The following is a 25552-nucleotide window of genomic DNA, read 5'->3' as shown; positions in this document are numbered from 1 at the left end:
CTGAAATATAAACGGTCGCTTCTCCCACAGATTAAAAGCTGGGAGCTGCTTGCCAAGCTGGTGAGCGTATCAGGTCCTGCTGGGACGTCTGCGGGGAGGGCCGGGCAACCACGCTGCTGCCACGTTCACGAGGACGGCTCCGTGTCGTCCTCTCTCAAGGCCGTCTGCCCCGGTCACAAGGTCCGCCCAGGCTGCGGCCTCTCCATCCCTGACGGCCCTTCCCTGCTGGTCTGCAGCCTCCGGGACTTCCAAGTGTACCGAACACCCACACAGGGCACGCGGAGCCAGGACCCTGTCCTGCCCATCTCCCTGGCTTCTTCCTGCCTATGTTGTGTCAGAAGTGGGCAGGGCACAGCCGAGGGGCCTTCAGTCTCCCCACGCTGCACCAGGGCGGAAGCCCCCAAGTTCTCGTGTGTCCCCACACCCAAAGCCCCTTGGACGCCAGAGGTCCTGGCTACTCCCCCCGGCCCCTCCCCACCTCCCTGCCTCTCCACCGTCACCAGGACCAGAACTCCCCTTTACTGCACCCCATCCAGGATTCTCTCGCCCTCACTCATCAGCAAGACTCAAGGACATCACTGCCAGCCTGGCCGTTGAAATGCTAAATAGGAGTCAAGGGAACCGAGAGGATGTCCTCACTCACAGAGCCGGGCTGTCCCAACCATCCCCCTCGCTGTGAGCTGGCTCTGCACCCTGGGCTGACCTTTCTTTCACCCGTCTGTTCCGGATGGGATCCTCCCTCCTCCCCACCCAGGGGCCTCGAGGCAGCTCAGGGCTCAGCCCCAGAGATGGGAGGCATCAAGGGAACATGAAAGGCTGACTGCTTTGCTAGTGTTAGAACGTTGTGCCAGTACACAGGAGCGGGACTGAGGGGGAGCTCATGTGGCTGGAACACGGTGGGAGGCGGAGGTGAGCTGGGCCCGTGGCCTCGTGGCTAAGCATCCGGGCTCAGAGGCTGGAGAGGTCTGCCTCGTGGGCCTCAGTTCTGTCACCTGTAAAAAGGTGAGCGTAGCCCCATGCCCGGTACCCGCTGAGTGCCTGGTGCAGGGTGTGGTGGGAGGGAGGAGGCCAGGGCGGGGCATGGACGCCTTTGGAGGGTCTGGAGGAGACTAGGAAGCGTGGGGAGAATAACCAGGCCACACCTCCGGGAAGGGCCTGTGTCCTGTGTTCTCAGCCAGCTCCTTGTCACAGGGGGAAGGGGAGCGTGGGCTCCCCAACCAGTGCCCATGTGGGCTGGGGGCCAGTTAGGGGCAGAGGCTCACAGATTGGTTCATTTCCAATAGAAACTGCACCATGGCCGCATGGGGTCCCTACAGGATTTCTAGAACCTCCAAATTGATCTTAATTTCAAATCCCAATTACTTGCTCTTAAGGAAGAAGTTGGGAAGATGTAGCTGGGTCCAGGAGGGTGGGCTTAGGGGAGAGTCAGAGGGATGAGTCCTGCCTGATAAGGCCCCTGGTTGCAGCCAGCCTTGGAAACAGCGCTCCAGCAGCTGCCAGCTTTCACCTCATTGCAGGGGCTGCTCTGGTGAGGGGACCAGGGAGAGGTGGCCTACCCTTCCCAGATGGAAACTCACCCCCCTCAACTGACCAGACTGGGAGTGGCCATCCGTGGAGGACTTGGGATACAGCTGAGGGACACTGAAGCCTGGATGGTCCTCATCCCTGGGATGGGACATAGCACAAACCAAAGCCCTGTCTGAAGACAGACAGGAGGAACCCAGGGGGTACAGTCTGCACGGGAGCGTGGAAAAGGCGGAGGGATCAGACAGCAAAGGAGCAGAGGAAAAGTCAGCTAAGTCCCTAACGAGCCAGCACTCTTGTTCTGGTCCCCTCAGCTGACCTGGACCCCTGACCAGGGGTGGAGGAGGCTGCTGCTACTGCTGTCTCATCATCACTGCCGTCGTCACCGTCATCACCGTCACCATTACCTCCATCATCACCATCATCACCATAAACATCATCATTATCATCTCCACCACCACCATCACTATTACCTCTATCGCCACTATTATCAACACTTTCATCACTGCCATCATCACCATCACTATTATCATTGCCATCATCATCATCACCATCATTATCTCCACAATCAACATCACCATTATCCCCATCACCATCATCACTCCATTATCACCACCATCACCATGATTATCATCATCACCACCAGCATCACCATCATCGCCACCCTCATCATCACCATTATCCCCATCACCATCATCATCATCACCGTCACAGTCACCACCGTTACCAGCTCACGGTCTGCGCATACTCTTTCTCCCTAGGCCTATGCACACGCCGCCTCCTCCTTCCAGAACTCTCTACACAGCTTCACCTGGAGAAGAGCTACTCACTCATTAGGTCTAAGCTGGGAGAGCTCTTCATGGAACTCTCCCCTGAGAACCCCACCCCCTGTTCTGGGCACCCACAGCCCCTCTTTCCCCGTCACAGCACTGAGTGCACTAGACTGGAGCTGCTTGTCGAACGTCTGTCCCTTCAGCGAGGAGGGAAGCTCCTCGAAGGCAGCCGTGCGCACTCATGCCCCCCAGCCCTGGAGAAGGCCCGCTCCATAAACAGGTCAGCGATCAGCCACTAAGCACCCGATGGGCTGTGTTCCTCCTCGCGCCAGGCGGGCCCTGGGCCAGTGTTTTACACGCACGATTTCTACCTCTTAGAGCACCTCAGAGTTCAGGCCTTGCCGGCAAGGACGCTGCCATTCAGAGACAGGGACTGACTCACCCGGGGGTGCGCAGCCCCTCGGAGGCCACGCCAGGATGGGGGGCCAGGCGACCCTCACCCCAGACGCGGCACTGCGGCTCGGTCCGCGAGGCTCGGGTTCCCAGCTCTTGACCGGGGTCTGGTGTGCGTGGCCTTCCCAGCGTCACTGCACAGCCTCCCGTGCTGCTCGCCACTGCGCAGAATCCCACCCCGCACGCCCACGAGCTTGACACAGACAGCCGTCAGTCACTGCCAGCGTGGTGGTACCATCATCAGAGCCCTTCTCTGGAGGCCCGAATCAGCACGCCCCGCCCTGGTCTCCGATGGGAGACCCTCAGCCATGGCCTCCTGCTCACCAGGTGTCCACTCCAGTCCTGCCACCAGCCCGGGCGTTGGACCAACCTGAGGCCTGGTTGAGAGTTCCCTGACCCCCTGCACTCTGCTAAGTCAGGACTAACCAGGACCGTCCCCTGCAACCTGGGGCCTGCAAAACCGTGCTTCATCAGCACCCTTCCAAGAGTCCCGAGACCAGGCACAACCCCTTCTCCATGTGTTTGGGGCACGTGGCCGGGCACGCCCATCCCCAAGCACCCGTCAGGCCCTGAAGGCCTGAATAGCCCTGGCTTTCTGAATCTTGGGTTGTAGGGGCCACACACACCGTGCACACACACATCCATGTGCCGGGCACACAGTACCCAGGCAGAAGGCCCCCGGGTCTTTGCATCCAACACCCACTGAGCCTGCCCTGGTCCACCCTGAGGACGGCCCGCCGCCTGGCCACCCTGCTTCCCCAAATCTGCTCATCTGACATCAAGGGCTCCCAAGGGGAGAGAAACCCAGGAAACATAATGAATCCGGAGAACCTTCATTATTAGTTCAACCTTCTGGCTGAATTGGAGTTTACACCAGAGAGTCAGCCTGGCAAGGCAGCAGGGTGCCAGAAGCTTCTCTCGGATTTGGGGGAATCAGGATGGGAAGGGGTCCCAGAGACCAAGTAACTGATGAGAAATGGGGGTCCGGGGTGGGGGGTCGTCCAGCATCATGCAGCCTCTCCTCCTCAAATCCCCCCGGGGATGTCGCAGAAGCAGAGGGACACAGCCCCTCAAGGTTGGCAAATGGCTTCCTTGCAGGAGGGCACGAGACCTCAGCACAGAACTGGGCTCCATCCCTAGTACAGCGCGGCCGGAGGGCCAGGGGCTGGAGGAACAGGGCCGCTCACCCCTTCTCCCCACGCGTCTGACTCCTGCCCCACTGCCTTGTGAACGATCCCCCACCAGGAGCTTCCCGTAACCAGGGCTGTGTTTCTCTCAGCTGACACAGGAAGGGAATATTGCAGCCTAGAGGCATTTGGAGATTAGAATGCTGTAATTAATTTTTAGTGATCAATGTTCGCAAGGCCTTTTGGAGATGAAAGTCCCGCGGCCCCCACTGTGTGACTCCACTAATGGAATAATAATCTGTATAATGGGTTAAAAACACACAGCCCAAGCCCTCAGGGTCTGTGGGAAGCGCAGAGCTGCTTCCTGTCAGTGACGAGCGATACTGTCATCCGAGGAGAGAGGCTTGTCTGTGTCTTCACGTCCCTCCCCCAGGACTCAGGCCTGTTCCAGCCCGGGCGGGCAGGCGTCCTGGATGAGGAGCTGCCAGTGGGGGCCGGGGGAGGGGACAGTGCAGTGAGGGGCCCTGCACCTGCCCCACCCCACCTGCTGGCCCAGGACACAGCTGCTCAGTGAATGGCAGGCTCCCATCTCACCTGTGTCCCCACCCCCCATCGTCAGGCCCTCACACAGCTGATTCCTCGTCTCCATCCCCATGGCCTGCTCGCCTCCCCGCTGCCCCAGCCCAAATGTCCCTTCATCAGAGACTCCCCAGGCCCGCAACCCAAGCCGGCGGCCCCGTTATTCCTCCCACAAGGCTCAGCCCCCGGAGCACACATTACGGACCTGTTGTTCCCTGTTTGTTCCCTCTCTCCTGCTAAACGGTGGCCTCTGTGATCATGTCACCACCATATCCCCGTGCCCAGCAGAGCTCCCTCCCTGTCCTGATGGCCGCTGGCTGCTTGGATGGGAGGGAGGGAGGGAGGGAGGGAACAGCATCCTTGGCCTGGGGCTCCGGCCCTCTTGCCGCGGGGCGGGAGCGGGGCCCTGGACCATCTCGGAAAGGCAGGAACTGGGGGAATAGCAGCGGGGGTGCCTCTGGGCTTGGGGTCTGCAGTCAACCAGGCCGCTTCTCCTGTGCGGCTCCCTGCCAGCCCTGCTAGGTGACAGCTTCCCCAGGCCCCGAGGTGCCCAGTCCGCCTGGGCTCTGGCCGTGTGCCCAGTCTCCGGAGGGCTCCTGCCTCCGCCCCGCCGCCCTCCTGATAACCCCCCCCGGGCGCCGCTGCAGGTGAGCAGAGAGTCCCCGGAGGCCGAGGGCTCGGACAAGCCGCGCGGAGGCCGGGACGCAGCCCCAGCCTTGGCTCCTGCTCCTTCGCGGGACGTCGAGCTTCCCGACCGCCTGCTCTGCCCGTGCTGTGCCCCTGCCGGGGGTGCCAGCCCAAGGCCACGAGCCCTCTGGGCCGCAGCTTCCTCTCCACGGGTCTCCTCTTCCCAACCAGACTGGAATCCCACCTCCGCTCACCCCCGTCCAGGTGACCTGGGGCCAGCCACACGCCTTCCTGAGCCTGGCTGTCTGGGGACAAAAGGGGGACCGCAGCGGGTGTGGTCTTCAGTGTTCAACAAGATAATATCACCGGGGCACGAAGAGAGCTCCTGGCACGTGGAAGGTGCTGGAAAACTTTGGTCAAGCCTGACGAATCTTTCTAGTCCACGGTGCCTGGAAAGGGTGCACAGACAGATCGGGCTTCCTTCTCTCCAGCTGAGATCGTGGCTTGAGGCCCCCCGTTTCCAGGCAAAGCCCTACAGGTTGCACCGGGAGCTGCCACCCTCCCCACGTGCCCCGCTGCTCCCCCAATGGCCAGGTTCCTCCTCCTCCTCCAGAAGAAGAAGGAATGAGGCAGGGGAGGACGAGACACTGGAGAAGCTGGCGAGTTGCAAGGGAGCGAGTGGATTTCTGAGAACCCCAGGTGCAGCTTAACCAACAAATGAAAAATTACGGTGATGAGAAAGAAGGAATATTTGGTGAGGCAGCCTTGGGGGAATCGGAACTTGGCTGACGTGCTACGAAAGGCAGGCTCGCGGAGATGGTGCGGGCGGGATTCCGCTTGTGCGGGGAGGCAGCGACCCGCGGAAGGTGCCCCCCCCAGCCTCACCCCTCCAGGTGCCAGGGCAGGACACCCACTGCTGGTCGGCAGGGCCAGCCTGGGTGGCTTAGTCACCCCTCGTACATCACGCGCTGAGCATACACTGAGCGCCTGCGGACGCTCCCGGTGCCGTTTTCTCAGGCCCCAGTGTCCCCACCCCCGCCAGAGTCAGGGCTCCCGGCCCCAGCCCGTGGTGGTGGGGGATCACACCCAGCACTCTCGTGGCCGGGACTCTGGGGGAACTGCCTGCAGGTACGGCCACAGAGGTTCTCTCCCCCAAGAGGCAGAAGGCCCTGGAAGGCTCCCCCGATCGGCCCTGTCCCAGTAAGGAAGCTGGTCCAGCCTTCCGAGGGCAGGGGCCCCGGGAGGAGAGCCGGCCCAGCACCACGGCCTCGAGCGGGAGGCCGCCAGGATGCTGCCGCAGGTGGTGAGCCCTGCTGCACCAGACGGAACCACCAGCCCTGCTCTGCCCGGTCCTCTGGGAGGCCGCCCGCCCCCAGCCCCCAGCCCTCCCGACTTTGATCCATGTGGGCATAACCTTGGGCCCTTGGAGGTGAGTCTACAGCCCCTCTCATCACCCGGCTGATAAGGCAAGAGGCTTGCAGGAGTTCCCCGCTGAATTCTCTCTACATCCTGCGAGGGCAGCTGTGCTATTTCCCCCCATCCCCCGAGGGAGGACATTTGAGAGCTCAGGTCACGGAGCTCCTGGATGGCAGAGCCCAGACTCACACCCAGGCCACCTGTGTCCTCTGAAACCACACCCCCCTTGGCCAGACCTGAGGACCACAGCCCCGCCCTCTCCAGAGGCTTCCAGCCCCTGCTTTCACTTCTCAGGCCACTTTTGCTTCCCACCCATCCCCCCAGACCCCAGATACCGGGCCCCCAGCTCCCCTTTCCTCCACCATCTGCCATCTCTTCTGCTGCCTCCCGATTTGCTACGTGACCCAAAGTGTCCAGGCAACCTCTCTCTCTGCACAGCACGGCGTGGTGGCCCAAAGATGCTGCAAGTCCTTGCCCTCCTCCTGTTGATGAGGAGCCTGCACCCCCTCCCCTTAATCTGTGGGCTCAAGAGTGTATGGCGGGGGACCTTCCCTGGTGGTCCAGTGGTTAGGACTCCACGCTTCCACTGCAGGGGTCATGGATTGGATCCCTGGCCAGGGAACTAAGATCCCACATGCCATGTGGCATGGCCAAAAAAAAAAAAGTGTACGGGGACTCAGACTCAGATATGTGTACACCCACAGTCACAGCACCATTATTCACTGTAGCCAAAAAGCGAAACAACCCCAAGTGACCATCAGTGGATGAATGGATAATAAAATGTGGTCCATCCACACAATGGGATATGATTCAGCCTTAAAAAGGAAGGAAATTCTGACACCTGCTACAGCATGGATGAACCTGGAAGACATGAGGCTCAGTGAAATAAGCCAGTCTCAGAAGGACAAACATCACCCCAGGTGGCCTCTCATCAACGCCACGTGGAGCAGACCCGCCCACCTGAGCCCAGCCCGGATTCCTGACCCACCAAGTCAGGAGCTATAGTAAAATCGTTGCTGTATGGTTTGTCATACAGCACAGGTAACTGGAACACACAGTAAGGCAGACCATCCAGATACCGACCCAGGACATGACTGACCCTTTCCTGGGGCCCAGAGCATGCGGGCGGCTGGGGGCATTCAGGTGAGTTAGAAACAAACCCTTCCCTGGGGGGCTCACGGCCCGGTGGGACATGTAAGGGCAGCACAGGAGCCTGATGAGGGGTGGGACCCAGCTGGAGAAAAGGAGGGAAGGCTTCTTCGTGTGGCTGCTTGGGCTCTGACCCAGTCAAGACTCTCTGAGCCTCAGTTTTTCCATCTGGTGTCTCCTTCTGGTGACATGAGGACCATGAGACATCACAGGAGGAGATGGTCCAGGACACAGACATTCACCAGCGCCTGATGGAGTTGGTGTAGAAATACCTCCAGTACCTGGGGGCGGGGGGATGGCTTTGAGGGATGCCCCACAGTGTCGCCCAGGGCCCTGAGCAGGGGGGAGCTGCAGCCGTCCACAGGGTGACGTGTACCCTTCCCTGACTCACTCCCCCCTGCCCTGAGAGCACCCCCCAATGACAGCACTCCTTCTCAGACCCTCCTCTCAGGGTTGGCTTCCAGGGGGATCCCCAAGCCTTTCCCAGAACAGCCCTGATGCCTGTCTTGCACAGGGAGGTACAGGGATGGGTGCAGAAGCAGACAGGTCTGCAGTCAGTTCTGCAGTGAGGCAGCTGTGCAGCCCCGGACAACCTCTCTAGAGAGGTCCCCTAACCTCTCTGAGCCTTAACAAACTGATGTCTGCAGATGGACGGCTTGGCTCCTGGGTCAGTACCAGTGTCTTCCTCGTGTGGCCCTCAGCGGTGGTCCCTGCTCTGCCCCCGGTGCGCTGTGTGACCTTGGGGGCACTCCTTCCCCTCTCTGGGCCTCAGATTCCTCCAGGTTCAGGTAAGGGATCAGCCTAAGCTGCTGAGACCCACTGAGCTCTTAGAACACAGGGTATTCGCTTAGGAAATACCACCCAGGGGGACGCTTGCCTATGGCTCTGGTTCCTCTCCTAGAAGGGATGGAAGGACAAGCCCGCTGGTTCTGGGGTGCCCCTGGGTGGGGAGCGTGGGCAGGATCTTTGCCCACCCTGCCCTGCTCTGGGCTCCTAGGTCAGCGATGGGGAAGGACGGCCAGCACTCCAGCCCTCTTGGCAATCTCGGGGTGCGGCGGGTACTCCTTGGCGGGCACCCCCACCCCTTGCTCACCTCCGCTGACCTCGGTCGCTCTAGCCTGTGGCCTGGGCCCTCCAGCTCCACCCAGAACTCTCTTATCCTCGGTGCCTGCTCTGTGCCAGAGAGCCTGCTGGCTGGGAGGGGGGGACCGGGGGGCAGCCCTGTCACAGGGTTGGGGCCTCCCACCTGCCCGCCCACGGCCCCAGGCACAAGCCCCAGAGTCGATGCCCAGGACGGGCTAGGAGGACACAGGACTGGGAAGAGGAACCAGCCAGGCGTCTGACCCCGGGGCAGGAGAGCGGCAAACTGCCAGGTCTGCTCAGCCAGGGCGGCCCCGCAGCACCATCCATCATTCCCAGCTGCGTGGAGAGAGAGCCTAGCTCTGGGCAGTGCGCTCTGCCGGCCCGCGGACCCCACCTGCCCTCCCTGTGACCTTGGCGCCCGCGTGCACAAGTCACAGGGGCTCGCAGACTATGCAGCCCACCCCAAAGGCGGCAAGAGGGAAGATGGGTGTTCCCAGTCTGTGGATGGGAAAACTGAGGCTTGGGGAGGTGGATGCCTTTAGGGTCCTTCCGGGGGGATGACTGCAGGAGAGCAGGCCACCCAGACTCATTTAGGAGTGACCCTTTCCTGAGCAGAACCACACAGGTGGTCAACGTAGAGCATGGATCAGAACCTGGGTCTCCGGCCCCTCAACGCGTGCTCACCCCCCAAGCCAGGCTGCACCAGGGAACCAGCCCCCCGGGGCTGCCACGCCCTCGCTAGGCGGGAGGGGCCTGGGCGCTCGGAGAAGGGCGGGGGGGGGGGGCAGGAGTGGCCGTCACCCTAATGAAGCCATCTCGCCACCGTAATGAAGACCTCATGTACCTCCAATGACACTTAGCAAATCCGGGCACAAATAAATAACCCCAGTCCAATTGAATCAACCTTCAACTGATCGGCACAGCTAAACAAATTATCCCGAGGCCCGGACGAGATTAAAAGACCAGGCAGGCGCAGGCTGGGATCATTCGGCAGGCGGGTTCACGGGGTTTAATGAGTTTAAGCCAAATCCCCCGGTGTTCATGTCTCTGGTTTCAGGCCACTCTGCTCCCAGAGTGCAGGCTTTCGGGGGCCACGGCCCTGGAGGCTGCGGAGGGAAACCAGACACGCGGCGGCGGGAGAGATGCGGGTAGAGGACGGGCCGGGAGCGGGGACGCCCTTCCGGTACAGGAGAGAAGGTGCAGGAGGCTGTTGCCGGACGGCCTCCTGGTGATGGAGCCAAGTCTGATGTGCAGGGGGGTGGGCAGGAGCGGGCGGCAGGCCCACCGCCCTCCTCGCCCTGCAGTGCCACCGCCCACACACCTGCATCCAGACCCGGGTCCCCCAGGAGGGGCCTGCTCTGCAGGGCCTCGTCCCAGAGTGAGTTCCCCTGCCCCCCGCCCTGTGCAGGGGCGCTGGAGCCTCCCCGGACACGCGGCGGATGGAGAAGCCCCTCTAAGGGCCCAAGGCGATGCGAGGCCCAGTGTGTCGACAGCCGTAACAGTAAGAGGCAGGCCACTGCCAGCTTCCTTGCCAGTGTCCCAGCCGCGCTCTGCAAAGCATGCTGTCCTCCCGGGACCGTGACACAGCCAGCTTGACGCTCGTTGTGGGGAGGGAAAGGCTCGGGCCTTGGCTCCTCCAACGGTGGCGGTGGGGCTCAGGGCTCCTGGCCAGCCACGGAGTGGGGAGCGGGGAAGGTGAGCTGAGCGGGAACGCCGAGAGCTTGCCCCCCAGAGCGGGCGGCCGGGACATCGGGGAATCGCTGGTGGCAGCTGACTGGCCCCCCCGGGAGGGCTCAGCATAACCGCAACCCAGATGAATTGAAAAGCCCCCACTGTGTGCCCCCCACCCCCAAAGGTCTGACTTCTCTTGCGCTGGAGGGTCGCCAGGACAGCCGCATGCCAAGAGCCAGGATGGAGGTACCCGCACGGCCCCGCTTGCCCCCAGCGTCCAGCGGGGAGGACGGACACGAGGTGCAGCAGAACAAGGGCCCCTTCAGGGGCGGTGCCCATGGGGTCCCCGCGCCACAGCCTCACTTTCCGATGTCACTCGTGTGTCTTTACAAAAGTGCCCAGGGCTTCCCTGGTGGCCCAGTGGTTGAGAATCTGCCTGCCAATGCAGGGGACACGGGTTCGAGCCCTGGTCTGGGAAGATCCCACATGCCGCGGAGCAACTAGGCCCGTGAGCCACAACTACTGAGCCTGCGCGTCTGGAGCCTGTGCTCCGCAACAAGAGAGGCCGCGATAGTGAGAGGCCCGCGCACCGCGATGAAGAGTGGCCCCTGCTTGCCGCAACTAGAGAAAGCCCTCACACAGAAACGAAGACCCAACACAGCCAAAAAAATAAAGAAAAAAAAAAAAGTGCCCAGCAGTGCCCAGGAGGTGGAGTGGGGGCCATGGCCTTCGTGGCGGGCTGGCAGTTAGGAATCACTTGAAAACAAGGGGGGAGGACTGTCAGCTGACAAGCGATGGCGGTTCATTCCCAAGGGAGCTCATCCCTAGCGGAGGTGGCAAGTCAGCCAGAGAGGGTGGTGGGCAGACGGGGCCTACCAGCGCACGAGGAGGGACCGGAGACACACACACGCACAGGTACACACACATGCAAACACTTACACACGCATGCCTGCACAGCTCACCCCCTCAACAGCCCTGCCAGCACATTCCATGGGGTTCTGTTCAGATGACATTTTGGAAAAGGCAAAACTACGGGGACAGAGAAGAGACCAGGGGTCACGGGGGCTGGGGGACAGGAGGGAACTGGGCAGATGGGGCACCGCGGTCACGCTTATACGATCACATGCGTTTGTCAAAACTCAGGACGGCACACCAAGTGCATCTACTGCATGTACTTCATGCCTCAATTTTTTTAAGTTATAAAAATATAAACCTAACCTGGCCTAGAGCCCTGCTATTTAGTCAGAGAATGTCAAGGCCCTCGATTCCTCAAGGTTTAGCCCCGGGGGAGGCTGGGTCCTTGCCTTCCATCCCCTCAACCCTCCTGTCCGAGTGATGCTTTGGGGCTATATCCCAGCAAGGGGCAGTTAGAGTGCCCAGGTGTCGCCCTGACACCTCAGTGGCCCCTCCAGAAAGCCTGGGAGAGGACAGTCTTCCCTGTGGAGTCTGGACAGCCTGGTGCTTCTGACCATGAGCAGGGAGGTAGGTACCTGGGTGCCTGATCTTGTTTCCCTTTTCTCTGTGGCTACCAGGAAGCTCAAAACTAAACCTGAGGCCCAATCACAGTGACTGTGGAGGATCCAGTGGCCAACATGCACCCACTTTGTGTTTCATTATGGCCTTGACAGTCTAGTCCAGCTTATATTTCCTAGTCCTGATCTCTAACGCTCATGCTGTGGTCTGATTTATAATCCTGGTAATTGTGAGTGTCCTACGGTCTCCCCAGGGGTTGGGGTTGGACTTGGACTTCCTGCTAGCCCTGCAGTGCATAGCTCAGGGTCCGGCCCTCAGGACAAGCTCTTCAAGTGCCTGTGACATAAATGACAGATCTCGACACCTTTGAAGGACAAAGAGGTTTGTCATTAGATGGCTCTTTGGATGGGGAGAGGGAGATACCCAGAGAAGCAGGTGGGAGTTGGGGTGGGGAGAGAGACAGAGACAGAGGGGTGGGCAGGGGAGAGAGAGACAGAGAAGGAGAGAGACCGAGAATAGAATTGGCTCCTGGCCTCTGGGGAAGAGGCAGGGGGCCAGCCCTGCCCTAGTGTGGATGGGGGTGGGAAGGCTCGAGGGAAGGAGGACGCCCCCTTCCCGGCGCAGGGGAGGACAGGGCTCCTCCGTTCCTCCGCCCACACTGGGTTCAGCCCTGTCCCTGCTCTGCACGCTGAGAGCGTTCTGTGGCCTCTGCTGCCCCCCAGAGGTGTTCTCTGGTAACGCAGGCACTCCCCACCCAGCTCTCCCTGGGGCTGGGGGCCGCCCTGCAGCTCATTCCTGCCAGACCCAACTCAGATCCCGGCCTGGGTTCGCCTGGGGGCTCTGGGTGCGTCTACACAGTGCAAAATCCCCTGCTACAACGGCCAGGAGTACATTTCCTTCTTTCCCCTTTTCTTTCTTTTCTGAAATATGCTAAAAATTCAAATAGTACAGAAATGTGTGACCATGGAAACTGATAAAAGTCCCAACTAATTCTTCACCCCCACCACCCCAACATGTCACGTCTGTGACAAAGTGTCATGACTGACCTTTTCACCAGGCAGTAGATCCTGTGTTTCTAGAACCTCTTTGCTTATAGGTCCATCTTACGTTTCAAAGTTGTTTTCCTAGGGGAGTATTTCCACCTTGCTTTCAACCTCCTTTGAAATTCTTGCCTGTTCCGTTTGTTGGGTGGAGTTATTCCTGTTTCTACATGACTCTGCCTTGACCTTCAGCTGTTTGCTCAGCATCGGTCTCTTCTCTGCAGTGAGCTGGTGGGCATCTGGGGGTCCCCTCAGGCCAGCTCCTAACAGAACATGTTCATTGACTGAGTGACCAAGCAAACATTTCACCCCTGGATGGATGGAAGAATGGATGGATAGATGGATGGATACATGGAGAGAAGAATGTATGGATGGAAGAAAGGATGGATGGATGGATGGATGGATGAGTGACTTCAGCACTTTCAGAGTATGCCCCCAGCAATGCAGTGCAGGCCCAGGCAGTGGAAAGCAGACCTGTGTGCACTGAGGAGCTGAGGTGACAGTACCTGGGCAGGACATTGGCCACACCTGCTGTACACAGAGGCTGACTTCACCCTGGACCCCTTTGTGTACTGGGATATTGTAGGGTATGAACACGTTAGTTATTCTAACAACAACAACAACAATATCAGTAAATTTCAGGAAAGAAGAAAAGAAATAAGACTCCATCTACCGGGACTTAGGTGTAAAAAAGTGAATCCAAAACCTCCGAGTGCCAGACGCTTGCCACCTTTTCCATCACTCAGCTGCCCACGCCCCAGACATCACCTGGGACCCGGCTGAGCTGCAGCTTCCTGAGGACGGCTTGGCAGCACCCAGCTGCAAAGAGCCCTGGAACCTGGGCCCCAGCCCCACACTGCTCCCCCTGGAGCTCACCACACCTCTAAGTCCTGGTTCCGTGTCTGCCCCCCTCCCCACCGTGGGCTACAGGACAGGGCCCTTGGAACCCTCAGCACCTACACAGGCTTAGGTCACTGAGCACAATATTCTAAAGGCTCATCCAGGACTTCCCTGGTGGCGCAGTGGTTAAAAATCCGCCTGCCAATGCAGGGGACACGGGTTTGAGCCCTGGTCTGGGAAGATCCCACATGCCGCAGAGCAACTAAGCCCATGCGCCACAGCTACTGAGCCTGCGCTCTAGAGCCCACGTGCCACAACTACTGAGCCCACGTGCCACAACTACTGAAGCCCGCGCGCCTAGAGCCCGTGTTCCACAACAAGAGAAGCCACTGCAATGAGAAGCCCGCGCACCGCAACGAAGAGTAGCCCCCGCTCTCAGCAACTAGAGAAAGCCCGCGTGCAGCAACAAAGACCCAACACAGCCAAAAATTAATTAATTAATTAATTAATTAATTAATTTTAAAAAATTGCCGTCTCTCAAACCACTAAAAAAAAAGTTTAAAAAAAAAAAGGCTCATCCACGTTGTAGCAGGTGTCAAGATTTCCTTCCTTTTTAAGGCTGAATGATTTCCCACTGTAGGGAGAGACCACACCGTGTTTGTCCGTCTGTCTGTGCATGGGCACTTGGGTTGCTTCCACTCTCTGGCTACAGTGAATAATGCTGCTGTGAACGTGGGTGTGCATGTTGACATATCTCTTCAAGACCCAGCTTTCAATTCTTTTGGGCAAACCCAGAAGTGGAATTGCTGGATCACATCATAATTCTATGCTCAGTGTTTTGAGGAACTGCCACATGGTTTTCACACCATGGCTGCACCATTTTACACCCCGTGAACAGTGCCCAAGGGCTCCAATTCCTCCACATCCCAGCCAACACTTGTTTCCTCTACATCTGTGTGTGTGCACATTAGCCATCCTAACGGGTATGACGGGCCTTCATTCCAAGACAGCGCCTCCTTTGGGCTGGGGTGAGAATTTCCTATCATTTGTCTGCTCTTTGCTTGAATCGTTTACTTGCCCTTCTTCAATTTACGCAGCTTAGGATTCACTCATGACACACAGTTCCAAGAGTGTAGACAAATACACAGTCCTGCAAACACCATCACAGCCAAGATACAGCAGATCCCTCATCCCCTGGGGCCCCCCATTTGCATTCAAACCTGCCCCTCTCCCCCACCCTGCCAACCACTGATCCATAATCTTGCCTTTTCCAGAACATCACACGAACGGACTCACAGAGCACGCTGCCTTCTGTGCTTGGCTTCCTGCCCTCCTTGTCCTGTTTTGGGGTCCATCCACACTGTCACGTGCCCAGAGTAATGATCCATCACGTGGATGGACCCCAGTTTGTTAACCGTTCACCTGCTGGAAACATTTGGGTTGTGTTCCGTTTTTGGTCACTATGAAGAAAGCCACTGTGAACATAATTGTTGGTGTGGACATAATTTTCATTTCTCCTGGGTAAATACCCAGGAATGGGATTGCTGAGTCATATGGTAGGTGTCTGTTTCCCTTTATGAGAAGCAGCTAAACTGCTCTTCACGGTGCCTGCCCTGATCGGCGCTCCCAGCAGCAAGGCAGCGGCGCTCCAGTTGCTCCCCGTTCCTGCCAGCACTTGGCGCGGCCGGACCCTGTTGAGTTTAGTTGTGTGTTTTGCTGGGGACGCTCTAGTGGGATTTAGCCACATCTCCTTGTGGTCATCAGTCCACCCTGACGCACAGAACCACAGACGCTGGGATTTGGAAAGGCCTTCAAAACACTTTGAGTCGAGGGCTTCCCTGGTGGCACAGCGATTAAGAATCGGCCTGCCAATGCAGGGGACACAGGTTCGAGCCCTGGTCCGGGAAGATCCCACATGCCGCGGAGCAACTAAGCCCATGAGCCACAACTACTGAGCCTGTGCTCTAGAGCTCGCGAGCCACAACTACTGAGCCTGCGTGCTACAACTACTGAAGCCCATGTGCCTCGAGCCCGTGTTCCGCAACAAAGACAAGTCACTGCAATGAGAAGCCCGCGCACCACAACGAAGAGTAGCCCTGGCTCGCTGCAACCAGAGAAAGCCCACGTGTAGCAATGAAGACCCAACACAGCCAAAAGTAAATAAATACATAAATAAATTTAAAAAAAAACCAAAAACACACTTTGAGTCCAGTCTCCCCAGTGCAGACCTCCTGGTACCGCCCTTAGCCCCAATGACCACCTGGTCCCAGCACCTCCCCAGGGAGGGCAATCACCACCTCCCATGGAAGGCCCTGGCGTTCCTGGAAAGTTCTGTTGGTCAGGAAGTCCATGTGCTGTGCCCAATCTGCCTTCTCAGAACCTGCATGTGGTACAGGCCCTGGGCGCAGTCCACAGACACAGAATGGGCCTTCAGGAAGGCGGGCCCGCCCCGACCTCCCAGCCCACTCCGCTCCCTCCCCGCTCAGACAAAACCAACTCCAGTCCATCCCCCAGGGCCCTGTCCCCATCAGAGGGCAGGAGCACAGAGGAATGGTTCAGAGGCACCCGGAGGCCACCCGGCCAATCTGCCCATTTTACAGATGAGGAAACAGAGGCCCGGGGCAGGGAAGGGAATTGTCCAAGGTCATCAGCAAGTTAGTGCCAGGGCCTGGGGGCAGGGCTTGGGTATCTTTCCACTTCATCCTGCCCCCTCCCTAGCCCCACCCACCACTCTGGACCCACTGTTTTACACACCAACTTGAATGCGATCCAATTGGGCAAACGTTTATCAAAGCCACATGCTGGCTTTCCGTCCTCTCCCTGTAAAAGAAAAGAGTACGAACAATAACCAGCCTGGCAGGCTTTGTCGTTTGGCTTGACAGGGGGCAACAAGACGGCTTCTTATCAGGGGAAATAACTTCTTAAAATATTGAAAGAAAGGCTTTCAGAAATTGTACATGGATTAAGGTTTCATTTATTAAAGAACTAAACAAATAGTGCAAGATGTGGGTACAAGGCAGTTTTCAATATTTCTAACGAGGGCAGAAAGCCTCACTCCAGGAACAAAAAGATTGTAATATTTGAGCTTGACTAAGTTCGGCAGAAAACAAAGTGACAAGCTAAACTCTCAATTCTGTGCCCTGCTGGAACTAGGTCCAAAAATAGAGGATTTTCTTTGTGTTGACCATGTGACGTTAAATAAAAATACTCCTGCTGACATAAAACTCCAAAGCTCAGGGCACCCCTAGGCCACACAGCGGGCGCCTGCCTCAGAGGGCACCACCGGCCTCCACGGGAAAGTGATGCTTTCACTTCTGACCCTGGGCGGCAGGCATCTCGGAAATGATCTTTAAATGCTCCCTGGGAAGAGGATTTATGCCCTTTCCGGGTGAACCTCTCCCTGGACCCTTATAAACTGGGCTCGGTTTTAATGGTAGTCATTCATTTCCCTCGGGAAAAATTCGAATTTCACGTAGTCTCAGGGTTTTGTTTCTGTAATAAAATATATGTGATTTTCAAAGGGTTGCCTTTAATCTTTATATCCTATCCCTTCCCTCAACTTAGATAAACCTGGTTTATAAGAAATTAATTGCTCACTATCTTTTTCTAGATAAGTAGGTGCGGTAAAAGGTCGTTTCTGAGTCCCGGAGCCCCCTGGTTAGAACTGTCTTATTTCCGTGCTGCTGCTTATTCAAGGCTCTTTGCGACCGCTGAGCGCACACACACTGTGCCGCACAGGCGACTGCCGGACATGCAGCCGTGCCACGAGACCAGGTTGCACCCGCTGGGGGCAGAGGAAGGCCGGTGGCGAGGCTGGGGGTAACAACCAGGGTCCACAAGCACCAAGACTCTCTGTCCTTGGCTGCAGGGCTGCCGAGCTGAGGGAGATCTGCAGACAGCCCTGAGGCTGACCCCGGTCGCCGTGCTGGGCCTCGCTGCCTCTGCAGCTCTTGTGCCGGCTTAGGAATTGACGTCCTGTTACAGAAAGACCCAGCTTCGGTATCATCGCGGCCTTTCTCCAGAGACGGGATGGTGGCATTAAGGACCTCACAGCCCTGACGGTTAGGGGACCGGGCAGGTCGCTTTACATCGCCCCTCCTGCTCTTTCTGCTACTTGCAGAAGCCTGGGCGTGGAGAGGCTGGGGCCACCGATGGCACGAGGGCCTGTGCGTGGGGCGCTGCCAGTGGATTCCAATGACCCGTGAACGGAAGGGGACTCTATCAAGCGCCCTGTATGTGCCAGGCCCTAAACGAGGCCCTCTTGCAAGTGGGATGTCATTTAATCCTCCCCATTACTGAACAAGCAAGAATGGGCTTCTCCAAAAGGAACGAAGCACTGACACAGGCTACAACATAGATGAACCTCGAAGGCTGAGGGAGAGAAGCCGACATGAAAGGCCACAGAAGGTGAGCCCGTTTATAGGAAATGCCCAGGACAGGCAAAGCCGTAGGAACAGAAAGTAGATGAGTGGTTTCCAGTGGGGAGGTCTAAATATTTTGTACTTTCCACTTACGATTTCTTCTTTGACATACATTAGTTAGAATTATTTTTTAAACTCCCAGATGCATGGGAAGTTGCTTTTACATTCACTTTTTTTTTTTTTTTTTGGCCGTATTGCATGGCTTGCAGGATCTTAGTTCTCCAACCAACGATTGAACCCACAGTAGTGAAAGCGTCGAGTCCTAGCCACTGGACGGCCAGGGAATTCCCAACATTAACTTTTTGTTTAAACAGTGATTGGTTCAAGGACAGGCACGTGACCCAGGTTGGTCTAAGGAGATTCAATCCTGGGACTTTCACTGGGAATACGGGGAAAGGAAAGCTCCTGAGGTGTGCAGGCTGTTGATTCTGCCACAGCACAGGCGACAGCCCGTCTGAGAGTAGGGCCCACACGCCCGCAGAGCTAAGAGGCGGAGAAAGACATCATGCGACTCTCTGGGTCTTTTCAGCCCAGAGAAAAGCCCGTCTGTTCTCCTTTTGGGGCAGAAGATGGTTTCACATCTGTGTCTGTCACCTACACTTGAAAAAATCCTATGGATACAGCTTCCCTCACTCATTTCAAAATATCTATAATCTAAATGTCAAAAAATATCTGATGGCTGTGTCTCAGGCCTGCATCACAAATGTAATCTCCGACAACTGCTACCCAGAGCCTCTTAAAATACCGGCCAAGAGAAGTGACAGTGATTATCATTTATATAAATAAAGTGGTTCTGGGACTTCCCTGGCAGTCCAGTGGTTAGGACTTGGAGCTTTCACTGCCGTGGCCCTGGGTTCAGTCCCTGGTTCGGGAACTAAGATCCCGCAAGCCTCAAGGCGTGGCTAAAAACTTATTTTAAATTTAAAAAATAAAGTGGTTCCACCTATTACCATGTCTCACAAAAACTTAAGAGGGACGTTGCCTGTACGAGACTCAGGCAAACCCTGGCAAAGCCTTACCCATTCCAAGACTGTGATACCCAGGAGGTCCTTTTGGTCCAAGTTTTGGCTACCTGGGTACCTGCGGTCAGGAGGCTGCAGAGGAAAATAGATATTCTCATAGCACAAAGAGTTTCACGAATGAATTGACCATTTACATAATTGGGCTCCACTCAAACATTCCTCCCTGCATAGCTCCAGAATCTCTTTCTCTCTCATACATACACACACACACACACGCACCCAACACTGAAAGGCCTGGGAATCATGTTGTGAGGCTGTGGAAGTACAGTGCAAATCAAGTCAAATTGTAAATCTTATGAAAGATGCAAGATTTCAGAAAGCCCATAAGTGTAATAATACTGAGGGATGTTCAGATCTAGCCCAAAGCAATTGGCCAGAGTGGGAGGGTCTGGCCGTGCAACTGAGGACCATGAATCTGACAAGGTAATGACAGGCTGGTGCTCCCACAAGAAGCGATTCGAATGTGAAAGAGAGGCTCTTGGGGAAATGGAGGGTGCCCTTGTATACGTTAGCGCAACTGACCCTCTTTGTAACGGAGCTGAGAAAATCACACATGATGTGAAGGAGAACGTGGAGACCTATCACACAATTTGTCGGAAAAATTATGAGCCTGCCAAATCAACCCTTGATTAATTCTTTGTTGGTTCTACAAATTAACTTATAATTGCATTCAGAACCTAAGTTTCCTTGAATACAAGACAAATTCAAGATATCCCCTTTTTTTCTTTCTCACGATATATTCTCAAAATCTTCTGCCCCACCATTGACATCATTACTATTTGATTCCCATTTTAAGTGAATTCACTTAAGGGATCTTTCTTTCCAGTTCGATTTCCATCTTGCACTGGAGAACGTCAGCGGCAGGCAGTGAGCACCTCCCCCGCTACTGTAAGTGTGTAAGTCCTGCCCACACATCCACTCAGGCCGCCAAGAAGCCTCCTCCCTGGACTGCTTCCACCTCACCCGAGGACAGCCTTCGCACCTCGCTTCCTCCAAACTTAGTCTTTATCGAAGATCTAGACCAAAAAGCAGCCAGTGTCATCAAAACATCACCCACTTTGTTCTTCCAACATCTCTTTTATAAAAGTGATAAGCTTATTTCAGACTTAGGGTTGTTTTTGTTTTTGTTTTTGGTGTGGGGAGGGTCAGATGTCTTGTACCAATCTGCCTACAGAGAGAGAATGCATGAATTGGTGAATAAAAGTAAATGAACCTTTTAGAGGTTTCACATGGCAATACATTGGCAATTGGCTTTTGGGGTGTGTGTGGGGTGGATGTGTGTTTAAATTTAGAACCAACAAAAAATTAGACTCTCCTGAGAAATTGATATGTTTCTTCCTTTTTGAGTATTGGAACCACAAAACTCATAACCTTTCCCACTGTGAACTGGCTGCAAGAAAGCTCAAAAACAAGTTTCCTCTTGATTTTTATGTCTATTTTGATAATGTCTTGTAGACATGCCTTTTTCTTTTAGGCCAGAAATCATTGTGGAATGAGCATGCTTCATTTGACTTAACTTGGATTGTACAAGGAGCCATGACATCATGAGAAAAGGCGGTAAGGACATGAGGGGTCCCAAAGCTTCCTAAGGGGTTAAGTGATGTGGACAGACCAGGCTGGGGGTGGGGTAGCATGTGCCCTGACGGGCCTGTCAGGGAGCCGGAGAGAAAGCCTTCTGAGTGTGCGGTTTTGAAGGGTGTTCATCCCCTCAGGAAGAGCCTCAAGGCTCAAATTACTGCAGCATCAGACAAGACTCCCCACCCTGCCAATACCACTTCCAGTGTGGAGAGAGGGAAGATATGCGGGGGGCTGGGGGGGCTCTCAGAATCCCTGGGAGGAACGAGAAATCATCCCGCTCCAAGGCAGCACTGCCCGTCTTCCCCTTTACCCAGGCATGCGAGCTGCGTGCGAGACCAGTAATTAACGGTAAAGGTCCGAAGCCCAGATCCAGCCCTTATCAGCTTTGTGACCTTGGGCAAGTTCTTTGAACCTGAACATCTTGTCTATAAAACCGGGATAATAACAACTCTACTTAATGGGGATGTTAAGATTAAATGAGTTACCATAGAGAAAGCACTTAGCGGCTTCCCTGGTGGCGAAGTGGTTGAGAATCCGCCTGCCAATGCAGGGGACACGGGTTCGAGCCCTGGTCCGGGAAGATCCCACATGCCACGGAGCAACTAAGCCCGTGCGCCACAACTACTGAGCCTGCGCTCTAGAAACCGTGAGCCACAACTACTGAGCCCGCGTGCTGCAACTACTGAAGTCCACATGTTTAGAGCCCGTGCTCCGCAACAAGAGAAGCCACCGCAATGAGAAGCCCACGCACCGCAACGAAGAGTAGCCCCCGCTCGCCGCAACTAGAGAAAGCCCATGCGCAGCAAGGAAGACCCAACGCAGCCCCAAATATAAATAAATAAAATAAATAAATTAAAAGAAAAAAGCACTTACAACGCCTGGCACATACTAAGTGCCAAATAAATGTTAGCTATTCTTATTATACCCCTGGACATGGGAGGATATCCCAGATGGGCTTCTGAGGGCAGAGACCCCTGGCACTGCCTAGAGCGGTTAAAACGCCTTTGTTACCGCCAGGCAGGGGACGCTGACAAAGATTCTCTCCTACACCAAACTCTACTCCCTGAACTCTTTCTCAACCAGGCCTCCACTTTTTGGACTTCTGCATTTTCCAATTTTAGCAAGAACTGCCCCCCCATCCTCCATATCTGATACCCTCCCCCCCAGGTCTGATCAGTTCCCCATCGCCCACCGACCCCCAGGTGGTCTGATACCGCCCCGGCCTGCCTTCAGCAAGAATCCTGCTAGGTTTCCTTGGCTAGAAACCCCCAACCCCTGATGTTTCCTCTTAGTAATTTCCCACCCACTGACCTAATGCTGCTCCTTGGCTGTAAATTCCCACTGGCCCCTGCGGTTTTAAGTGAAAAACGTCACCTGCCATAACAGTAAACAAAGGATGTTGCAACCTACAAGCCATCCCGTTACAGCCCGCGGACGCTGCACGCTGAGGGGACTCCTCAGGATGGAAAGCGAAGGATACTGGCCCCAGCGAGCTGAGGTGCACGTCAAAGGAATGATTTCAGTGAGCCCAGACTCTGGCATCTTCCCATACACAGAAAAGCACTAAATTCCTTAACTCGAGGTGTCTGGTTTTCTTTAATGAACAGTGTCTTGCGACGTTCCGACTACCCGGTGTTTGTTGTAAAAGCCCCTATGTATCCTGGATCCTCCCTTACCTCTTCAGAACAGTCCCTGAATTATGTGAGATGCTGTGTCCGGGCTTAAGTCCTCAGTTTTGTCCACCGAATAAAACATAACTCTCAACTTTTAGGTCGTGCATTGTTTTTCAGTCCACACGGTATTTGGGGATGAGCCCGGTGGGTCCCACACTGAGGTCTCCTGTGCCCTATGTCAACGGTCCTGAGTGGAGTGTTTTCAGCGCTTTAACTGCCCTCCGGCCCTGCTTTTCTCTCTCAGCTCCCTGTGCTTCTGTGAGGGTCCTGGAGCCCACGGCCAAGGGGCCCGAGACCCCACTCCTGAGGTCCCCCAACCAAAGAGCAGCAGGGTCCCCGGCACGAAGGCCCGAGGACCCCCTTCTGGAGAAGCCACAGGCCTGCAGGTTGGGGGGGGCGGGGGTGCAGCTCCTTCCCGCAAACACGGCGCCGGGACCTTCCCTGTCCGGCAGCACGGAATCCCGCAGCCCAGGGCCCGGAAGCCGCCGGCGGGACCGGAAGCCCTGCGGGCTGCACTTCCGGGGGGCGGCGGAGCGAGCGCGCAGGCCTGCGGCTCGAAGGGCGGGGTTTGTCGGGGGGCGGGCCTGCATTGCCCACGCGCGTCACTTCCGGGCGCGGCGCGGTGAGCGCGGGCAGCATGGCGGGCGGTGGGGCTGCTGGGGGTCCGGCAGGGCCGGGCGGGGGCGGAGAGGGTGGGCGTCCCCACGGGCCCCGGGCGGCTCCAGCCGCCCTCTGCCCTCCGCCCTCCGCCTTGGTGGGGGTGCTGCTTCTCCCGTGGGACCGATGGTTTCCCCAAACGCAGAAAACGAAACCTCAGTGGGCGCACTAGAGGGGCGCCGCGGGCGCCGCCACCCGCTCCGCCGGGTTTCTGCACCTGCGGCGCTTACTTCCCCCCAACCCCCGCGCGATGGCATGACTGAGGCCCACAAGACTCAAATGAGAGCCGTTGGGATGCGGTGGGGGTCACAGTGATGCAGGACGGCGGGGGGCCGACGCGTGGGGAAGGGGAGTCCTCACCTGCCTCCAGAGGCGAAAGTGTATTTTGACGTCTCGCCTGTCTGTATATACGTATGTGTCTAGTCAAGGGATCCAGAAAGTTGCGGGCGAATGAAGCCTGTATGGATGAACAGGCACAGGCTTTTGAATGGGCCCACTTGTGTTTCTGTTTTAATGCCCAATAATGCTTATTCTTGGAGCCTCAGGGCTACCTGCCATTGATCGATTGACTCTTTTTTTTTTTTCTATCTGTTTAACGTAAACTGAAGGTGCCGTCGAGCAGTCCCGGCTATGGAAGGTAAGCCATTGGTGATATCGAAAGAGAAGACTGCCGTGGTGTGTGGGGTCCCCACCCAGCTGGTCTGTACAGCCTTCAGCACTCACATCCTGGTGGTGGTGACCCAGTTCGGGAAGATGGGTACCCTGGTCTCCCTGGAACCCAGCAATGTGACCAGTGACGTCGGCAAGCCCGTGCTGACCACGAAAGTCCTTCTCGGGCAGGACGAGGTAAAGTGGTCGGGAAGGGCTCCCGGTGCCTGTAATTTGTCTGTACGGCTGTGGAGCGTCTGGTAGGCGAGACCCGCCTCCAGCCCAAGACAGCATTTTCCGGAGGCTCCGTGCATTCGAGGGCATCCGCCTGCCCTTGGTGGCTGCCGCTCCCGGAGGAGTTGATTGTGTAATGCAGGCCTCCCCGCATTTTGACCCGGTCATAGCACGTTATGGTGATGAGTGCCTACTCCGCTCAGGAAAGATCACCTGTGACATTTGACAGGGTTTCCCACCTCTGCAGACCCACATGGGTCTTTCCAGAGTAAAGATAGCTGGAAGAGGCAGGAGCCAGAAAACACCGAGGAGACAAATCTAATGACGCTCTTTAGCAGCGTGTTTATGACTGGAGTGTCTGGAGAGTCTCGCTGAATCTGAATCACTGTCGCGCTGGACTTACCGGGTGGTGCTTTAATGGTGGTGCGGGAAGCCCTTCTGGGTTCCTCAGGGGTACTCAGTGAAGGCATTAAGAAGAAAACAGGTTTCTTGCAGTTAAAGTGGTCTCTCCTTGCCTTCGCCAGCCTCTCATCCATGTCTTCGCAAAGAATCTGGTGGCGTTTGTGTCTCAGGAAGCTGGCAACAGAGCAGTCCTTCTCGCCCTAGCCGTGAAGGACAAGAGCCTGGAGGGGGTGACGGCCTTGAAGGAGGAGATCCGGACATGCCAGGTGTGGTGACCGCGGAGTAACCACCCGTGCCGTCCAGCAGGGCCACATGGCGACTCAGACACCCTCTCAAGGATTTGAAGACCCTCCCTCAGTCAGAAGGAGGGGCTTTATCTGGCTTTGGTCCTTGAAGCTGGAAGAAACATGCACGTCTTGGGCCGACTTTGGTTTGGGGGCTGACCTCACCTGTGGAGGGAGGGCGTGGAACGTGTCCTGGGGCGTTGTGAGCGGTCCTCCCTGGGTCCACACAGTTGCACATGGTTGAGAATTGACGGAACAAGTCATGGCCCTCAGTGTGCAGATGAACTGTTGGGGGAAATTTTTTTTTTATTAAAAGTAAATGCACATCCCGAAATACTTCATTGTCCTTCTTAACGCTGCCAAACTTCAGGCACACAGTGTATGTTCACTGTAGTGAACCATAGCGGGGAAGAAAACCTGTTTGGTGAAAACTCGGCCTGAGGTTCACACGGTGGGACGGCTCCCAGGAGCCGGCTTTGCTGGCGCCCTCATCCTGCCCCTCTTCCCGTGACTTCTCTGAGCCTTCCGTTCCACAGACACTGCTCGAGGTCTCCCTGTGTGCTGGTACCCTAGCCTCCAGAGCCACGTCCTTGAAGGCTGGGGGCAGACGTGCATCACCCCACGGGCACAGGGTGAGCCGGGGAGGGCCCGCGTGGGGCAGACCAGGCAGCGCCCCGCTGCCCAGGGAAGGCTCCGTAGCGAGGGGATCCAGACGCGGGAGGAGGGTGTGTCTAGCAAAGGCCAGGAGGCGGGAGAAGCACAGACTGTAGGGTGTTGGAGGCTGGCTGCACGTGAAGCCCGAGGGCTGGGGACAGGTGGCCAGGGCCTTCTGTGTGTGCCGAGCCCTTGGGACTTGATCCTGAGCTCTGCGAGGAGCC

General features: G+C 56.6%; 2 protein-coding genes across 3 annotated transcripts in view; one reads left to right on the top strand and one right to left on the bottom strand.

Moving 5' to 3' along the window:
- LOC130704888 (uncharacterized) overlaps window positions 1–19266 on the bottom strand; it is a 51026-nt gene extending 31760 nt beyond the window's left edge. Inside the window, exons 1-2 of the mRNA XM_057529348.1 lie at window positions 19196–19266; window positions 16510–16575 (exon numbers count right to left, since the gene is read on the bottom strand). The gene's annotated coding sequence lies outside the window, so the exon portion shown is untranslated. The remainder of the gene's footprint in view (window positions 1–16509; window positions 16576–19195) is intronic.
- Window positions 19267–22989: 3723 nt separating this feature from the next.
- On the top strand, window positions 22990–25008 carry PSMG3 (proteasome assembly chaperone 3). Of its 2 annotated transcripts, none has more exons than XM_057529278.1 (3): window positions 22990–23071; window positions 23715–23952; window positions 24513–25008. In XM_057529278.1, exons 2-3 carry the CDS (start codon window positions 23737–23739, stop codon window positions 24663–24665), a joined length of 369 nt encoding a protein of 122 aa, XP_057385261.1. In that variant the 5' UTR covers window positions 22990–23071; window positions 23715–23736; the 3' UTR covers window positions 24666–25008. The 2 variants fall into 2 exon arrangements, with proteins under 2 accessions (XP_057385261.1, XP_007174684.1); XM_007174622.3 differs by lacking the exon at window positions 22990–23071 and adding an exon at window positions 23156–23517.
- Window positions 25009–25552: the final 544 nt, after the last annotated feature.

The sequence above is a fragment of the Balaenoptera acutorostrata genome, chromosome 15, assembly GCF_949987535.1.
Source record: "Balaenoptera acutorostrata chromosome 15, mBalAcu1.1, whole genome shotgun sequence".
Taxonomy (NCBI): domain Eukaryota; kingdom Metazoa; phylum Chordata; class Mammalia; order Artiodactyla; family Balaenopteridae; genus Balaenoptera; species Balaenoptera acutorostrata.
Note: the sequence above shows the minus strand (reverse complement) of the source record. Positions and strands in the feature narration are given on the sequence as shown.